Source organism: Oncorhynchus tshawytscha, linkage group LG10 (assembly GCF_018296145.1).
Source record: "Oncorhynchus tshawytscha isolate Ot180627B linkage group LG10, Otsh_v2.0, whole genome shotgun sequence".
NCBI classification, from domain to species: domain Eukaryota; kingdom Metazoa; phylum Chordata; class Actinopteri; order Salmoniformes; family Salmonidae; genus Oncorhynchus; species Oncorhynchus tshawytscha.
The window spans coordinates 6,041,158-6,048,657 of record NC_056438.1 but is presented as its reverse complement, the minus strand read 5'-3'; the positions used below and the strand labels follow the sequence as shown (position 1 = coordinate 6,048,657).

At 47.6% G+C, this 7,500-nt stretch overlaps 1 protein-coding gene across 1 annotated transcript in view; it reads right to left on the bottom strand.

Annotated features, from left to right (window-relative positions):
- Nucleotides 1-7,500, bottom strand: part of dysf (dysferlin, limb girdle muscular dystrophy 2B (autosomal recessive)) — a 198,377-nt gene that overhangs the window by 19,070 nt on the left and 171,807 nt on the right. The window contains 4 exon segments of the mRNA XM_042328089.1: nucleotides 749-891; nucleotides 1,087-1,257; nucleotides 6,528-6,619; nucleotides 7,214-7,369. Of these exon segments, the coding sequence (XP_042184023.1) occupies nucleotides 749-891; nucleotides 1,087-1,257; nucleotides 6,528-6,619; nucleotides 7,214-7,369 (562 nt within the window).

Genomic DNA, 7,500 nt, shown 5'->3' with positions numbered 1-7,500 from the left:
GTTAAATACAGAAGACACATTTCAGTTGAATGCATTCAGTTGTCTAGGTATCCCCCCCCTTCCCTTCCTTTCTGGGGGAGGGGATGGGGGGTACATAATGTCTGAGTCACATCGTTGTGTATTTATTTCTTATTTCTTATTACGTGTTTTACGTTTCTATTATTTCTCTTCTTTTATTTATTTGTTGGGACCCCGGTAAGTCTGCATTACACCGGTAGTCTTCACTAGTTGTTTACCAAGCATGTGACAAAAAATGTTATTCAATTTGACATCAGCAGTGTATTCAAGTCCTCCCTCCCTCCCCCCCTCTCTCTCTCCCTCCCTCCCTCCTTCCCTCCCACACAGTCTCTCTCTCTCTCTCTCTCTCTCCCTCTCTCCCGCCCTCACTCACCTCCTTCCCTCCCTCCCTCCCTCCCCCTCTCTCTCTCCCTCCCTCCCTCTCTCCCCCCCCCTCTCTCTCTCTCTCTCCCTCCCCCTCTTTCTCCCTCCTCCTCCCTCTCTCCCTCCCTGCTTCCCTCTCTCCCTCCCCTCCCTCCCTCCCTCCTTCCCTCACTCACCTCCTTCCCTCCCTCCCTCCCTCCCCTCCTCCTCCCTCCCTCACTCCCTTCCCTCCCTCCCTCCCCTTCTCTCTCCCCTCCCCCTCCCTCCCTCCTCCCTCCCTCCCTCTCTCCTCTCCCCCCCCTCTCTCTCTCTCCCTCCCCCTCTTTCTCCCTCCCTCCCTCCCTCCCTCCCTCCCTCCCTCACTCACCCAAGTCAGCAGCAGTGTATTCACGTCCTCTGAAGAAGACTCTGTCCTGTTTATAGACAGGTCTCCTGTAGTACCTCCTCTCACATAGTCTGACTAGGAGCTGAGATGGTTTCAACTGGTCTCTCCACCGGTTCACACCAGATCTGAGGAAGGCGAGGAAAATATACTATCATAAAGTCACAACTCACCAATACACCAGAGGAGGCTGGTGAGAGAGGAGGACAGGTCCCATTAACACCACTACGTGTGCCTGTCGTGACTAGGAGCTGTCCCTCCGCAGCACTCACACAGTAAAAAAAAGACAGCACACACACCACTCACACACACACACCACTCACAGGCAGTAGGACTGGGGTAAGCCACAGCACGCTCCGTAGCGGGACAGGAATCTGTTCTCCAGATCAATAACGGTCTCTCCGATCTTCTCGTCTTTAGTCAACATGTCATAATCATACAACTGGATCCTTAGGTCCTTCTCCACAGGCAGGGAGCAGGACAGCTCAAACAGCCTGGAATAGAGGACACATAAGTCTTAATAACAGCGACATGAGAGGTTATAAACCACATAAAAATATCCTTAGGTATTTCTCTACGGGCAGGGAGCAGGACAGCTCAAACAGCCTGGAATAGAGGACACATAAGTCTTAATAACAGCGACATGAGAGGTTATAAACCACATAAAAATATCCTTAGGACCTTCTCTACGGGCAGGGAGCAGGACAGCTCAAACAGCCTGGAATAGCGGACACATAAGTCTTAATAACAGCGACATGAGAGGTTATAAACCACATAAAAATATCCTTAGGTATTTCTCCACAGGCAGGGAGCTCAGCTCAAAAAACCTGCGACGAAAGATGAGAGGATCTGGGGATATTCAGCTACATAAGAGATTATAACATCCGTCATAGACAGTTGGCTACATAAGAGGTTATAACATCCGTCATAGACAGTTGGCTACATAAGAGATGAAACATCCGTCATAGACAGTTGGCTACATAAGAGGTTATAACATCCGTCATAGACAGTTGGATACATAAGAGGTTATAACATCCGTCATAGACAGTTGGCTACATAAGAGGTTATAACATCCGTCATAGACAGTTGGCTACATAAGAGGTTATAACATCCGTCATAGACAGTTACTGTGGACCATGTCTCTGATCTGTTACTGTGTTACTGTGGACCATGTCTCTGATCTGTTACTGTGTTACTGTGGACCATGTCTCTGATCTGTTACTGTGTTACTGTGGACCATGTCTCTGATCTGTTACTGTGGACCATGTCTCTGATCTGTTACTGTGGACCATGTCTCTGATCTGTTACTGTGGACCATGTCTCTGATCTGTTATTGTGGACCATGTCTCTGATCTGTTACTGTGGACCATGTCTCGGATCTGTTACTGTGGACCATGTCTCTGATCTGTTACTGTGGACCATGTCTCTGATCAATTACTGTGGACCATGTCTCTGATCAGTTACTGTGGACCATGTCTCTGATCAGTTACTGTGGACCATGTCTCTGATCTGTTACTGTGTTACTGTGGACCATGTCTCTAATCTGTTACTGTGTTACTGAGGACCATGTCTCTGATCTGTTACTGTGTTACTGTGGACCATGTCTCTGATCTGTTACTGTGTTACTGATGACCATGTCTCTGATCTGTTACTGTGTACCATGTCTCTGATCTGTTACTGTGGACCATGTCTCTGATCTGTTACTGTGGACCATGTCTCTGATCTGTTACTGTGTTAATGTGGACCATGTCTCTGATCTGTTACTGTGTTACTGTGGACCACATCTCTGATCTGTTACTGTGTTACTGTGGACCATGTCTTTGATCTGTTACTGTGGACCATGTCTCTGATCTGTTATTGTGTTACTGTGGACCATGTCTCTGATCTGCTATTTTGTTACTGTGGACCATGTCTCTGATCTGTTACTGTGGACCATGTCTCTGATCTGCTATTTTGTTACTGTGGACCATGTCTCTGATCTGTTACTGTGTTACTGTGGACCATGTCTCTGATCTGCCACGTCTATCTGTGTGGACCATACTGTGGACCATGTCTCTGATCTGTGTTACTGTGGACCATGTCTCTAATCTGTCTCTGATCTGTTACTGTGTTACTGTGGACCATGTCTACTATCTGTTACTGTGTTACTGTGGACCATGTCTCTGTTCTGTTACTGTGTTACTGTGGACCATGTCTCTGATCTGTTACTGTGTTACTGTGGACCATGTCTCTGATCTGTTACTGTGTTACTGTGGACCATGTCTCTGATCTGTTACTGTGTTACTGTGGACCATGTCTCTGATCTGTTACTGTGGACCATGTCTCTGATCTGTTACTGTGTTACTGTGGACCATGTCTCTGATCTGTTACTGTGGACCATGTCTCTGATTTGTTACTGTGTTACTGTGGACCATGTCTCTGATCTGTTACTGTGTTACTGTGGATCATGTCTCTGATCTATTACTGTGGACCATGTCTATGATCTGTTACTGTGTTACTGTGGACCAAATCAAATCAAATCAAATTTTATTTGTCACATACACATGGTTAGCAGATGTTAATGCGAGTGTAGCGAAATGCTTGTGCTTCTAGTTCCGACAATGCAGTAATAACGAACAAGTAATCTAACTAACAATTCCCAAAAAACTACTGTCTTATACACAGTGTAAGGGGATAAAGAATATGTACATAAGGATATATGAATGAGTGATGGTACAGAGCAGCATAGGCAAGATACAGTAGATGATATCGAGTACAGTATATACATATGAGATGAGTATGTAAACCAAGTGGCATGGTTAAAGTGGCTAGTGGTACATGTATTACATAAGGATGCAGTCGATGATATAGAGTACAGTATCTACGTATGCATATGAGATGAATAATGTAGGGTAAGTAACATTATATAAGGTAGCATTGTTTAAAGTGGCTAGTGATATATTTACATCATTTCCCATCAATTCCCATGATTAAAGTGGCTGGAGTAGAGTCAGTGTCATTGACAGTGTGTTGGCAGTAGCCACTCAATGTTAGTGGTGGCTGTTTAACAGTCTGATGGCCTTGAGATAGAAGCTGTTTTTCAGTCTCTCGGTCCCAGCTTTGATGCACCTGTACTGACCTCGCCTTCTGGATGACAGCGGGGTGAACAGGCAGTGGCTCGGGTGGTTGATGTCCTTGATGATCTTTATGGCCTTCCTGTAGCATCGGGTGGTGTAGGTGTCCTGGAGGGAAGGTAGTTTGCCCCCGGTGATGCGTTGTGCAGACCTCACTACCCTCTGGAGAGCCTTACGGTTGAGGGCGGTGCAGTTGCCATACCAGGCGGTGATACAGCCCGCCAGGATGCTCTCGATTGTGCATCTGTAGAAGTTTGTGAGTGCTTTTGGTGACAAGCCGAATTTCTTCAGCCTCCTGAGGTTGAAGAGGCGCTGCTGCGCCTTCCTCACGATGCTGTCTGTGTGAGTGGACCAATTCAGTTTGTCTGTGATCTGTATGCCGAGGAAATTAAAACTTGCTACCCTCTCCACTACTGTTCCATCGATGTGGATGGGGGTGTTCCCTCTGCTGTTTCCTGAAGTCCACAATCATCTCCTTAGTTTTGTTGACGTTGAGTGTGAGGTTGTTTTCCTGACACCACACTCCGAGGGCCCTCACCTCCTCCCTGTAGGCCGTCTCGTCGTTGTTGGTAATCAAGCCTACCACTGTTGTGTCGTCCGCAAACTTGATGATTGAGTTGGAGGCGTGCATGGCCACGCAGTCGTGGGTGAACAGGGAGTACAGGAGAGGGTTCAGAACGCACCCTTGTGGGGCCCCAGTGTTGAGGATCAGCGGGGAGGAGATGTTGTTGCCTACCCTCACCACCTGGGGGCGGCCCGTCAGGAAGTCCAGAACCCAGTTGCACAGGGCGGGGTCGAGACCCAGGGTCTCGAGCTTGATGACGAGCTTGGAGGGTACTATGGTGTTGAATGCCGAGCTGTAGTCGATGAACAGCATTCTCACATAGGTATTCCTCTTGTCCAGATGGGTTAGGGCAGTGTGCAGTGTGGTTGAGATTGCATCGTCTGTGGACCTATTTGGGCGGTAAGCAAATTGGAGTGGGTCTAGGGTGTCAGGTAGGGTGGAGGTGATATGGTCCTTGACTAGTCTCTCAAAGCACTTCATGATGACGGATGTGAGTGCTACGGGGCGGTAGTCGTTTAGCTCAGTTACCTTAGCTTTCTTGGGAACAGGAACAATGGTGGCCCTCTTGAAGCATGTGGGAACAGCAGACTGGTATAGGGATTGATTGAATATGTCCGTAAACACATCGGCCAGCTGGTCTGCGCATGCCCTGAGGGCGCGGCTGGGGATGCCGTCTGGGCCTGCAGCCTTGCGAGGGTTAACACGTTTAAATGTCTTACTCACCTCTGCTGCAGTGAAGGAAAGACCGCATGTTTTCGTTGCAAGCCGTGTCAGTGGCACTGTATTGTCCTCAAAGCGGGCAAAAAAGTTATTTAGTCTGCCTGGGAGCAAGACATCCTGGTCCGTGACCATGTCTCTGATCTGCTACTGTGTTATTGTGGACCGTGTCTCTGATCTGCTATTGTGTTACTGTGGACAATGTCTCTGATCTGTTACTGTGTTACTGTGGACAATGTCTCTGATCTGTTACTATGGACCATGTCTCTGATCTGTTACTGTGTTACTGTGGACCGTGTCTCTGATCTGCTATTGTGTTACTGTGGACAATGTCTCTGATCTGTTACTGTGTTACTGTGGACAATGTCTCTGATCTGTTACTGTGGACCATGTCTCTGATCTGTTACTGTAGACCATGTCTCTGATCTGTTACTGTGGACCATGTGTCTGATCGGTTACTGTGGACCATGTCTCTGATCAGTTACTGTGGACCATGTCTCTGATCTGTTACTGTGGACCATGTCTCTGATCAGTTACTGTGGACCATGTCTCTGATCTGTTACTGTGGACCATGTCTCTGATCTGTTACTGTAGACCATTTCTCTGATCTGTTACTGTGTCTGATCTGTTACTGTGGACCATGTCTCTGATCAGTTACTGTGGACCATGTCTCTGATCTGTTACTGTGGACCATTTCTCTGATCTGTTACTGTGGATCATGTCTCTGATCTGTTACTGTAGACCATTTCTCTGATCTGTTACTGTGGACCATGTGTCTGATCGGTTACTGTGGACCATGTCTCTGATCAGTTACTGTGGACCATGTCTCTCATCTGTTACTGTGTTACTGTGGACCATGTCTCTGATCTGTTACTGTGGACCATGTCTCTGATCTGTTACTGTGTTACTGTGGACCATGTCTCTAATCTGTTACTATGTTACTGTGGACCATGTCTCTGATCTGTTACTGTGTTACTGTGGACCATGTCTTTCTTCTGCCACTCCCTCATTGGTGTGAGTGTAGTGACCCCTACTGGTGTAGAGATGTTACAATAACTGACAGAGAGGGACGAGAGAGAGAGAGAGACAGACAGACAGACAGACAGACAGACAGACAGACAGACAGACAGACAGACAGACAGACAGACAGACAGACAGACAGACAGACAGACAGACAGACAGACAGACAGACAGACAGACAGACAGACAGACAGACAGACAGACAGACAGACAGACAGACAGACAGACAGACAGACAGAGAGAGAGAAAGAGAGAAGACAGATACAGCGACAGAGAGAGAACGAGAGAAAGAGAGAGAGATAAAGACAAAAGAGAGATTGAAGGAGAGAGAATAAATGGGATGACATACTTTCCAAACACAGGGTCCAGGGTGCAAGGTAGGTAGTTGTCATGGTCGTTGATGGACTTGTTGCCCAGACTGATTTTCACGTACGGATCACACTGCAGGACAGGAGACAAACACACATAACAAGCTAATTGTATTACCCGAAGACATAGTTGTGATTTGGCTTGGTTTATAGAGTGGTTGAAGATAGACAGGTCAGTGACATTATATTAGAGCTGGATAGAGGGTTCTTCTTTGAGTCTGTTCCAGAATTGACTTCTGTTATTAAGCCCACACTAAAACAAGCTTTGTGACCTGTGAACCGTCTATACATATCTAAGGATGGATCCAGTGGAAGCCTCTCCGTTGGGGTCTTCGGGCTGTCGTCCTGGTGGTCTGGAGGACCCTTCCATTCCTCGGACCCTCCCTAGATCCCCTCTTACCTTTCCGTTCCTCCAACCCTCCCTAGAACCCCTCTTACCTCTCCGTTTGAGTCTTTCCGGCTGTCGTCCTGGTGGTCTGGAGGACCCTTCCATTCCTCCGACCCTCCCTAGATCCCCTCTTACCTCTCCGTTGGAGGACCCTTCCATTCCTCCGACACTCCCTAGTACCCTCTTACCTCTCCGTTGGAGGACCCTTCCATTCCTCCGACCCTCCCTAGATCCCATCTTACCTCTCCGTTGGAGGACCCTCCCTAGATCCCCTCTTACCTTTCCGTTAGAGTCTTTAGGTTGAAGTCCGGTGGCTTGTATGATGTAGACTCTGACCAGACACTCCTCTATGCTGTTGGAGGGTAGCTGACGGAACTGTCGGGGAGGTGCTGAGGTCGAGGGGTCCTCTGGGAGAGAATAGATCTTGAACATACCCTGGGATGGGGGGTATTTGTCAGGGTGAAGAAGAGATGGGGAGAGGAAGAGCATTTAAAATTGGTTGGGAAAAAAAAAAAACTTTTTTTGAGAGGGCAGAATACCTTTCTATAACGGTTGACATATCTGTA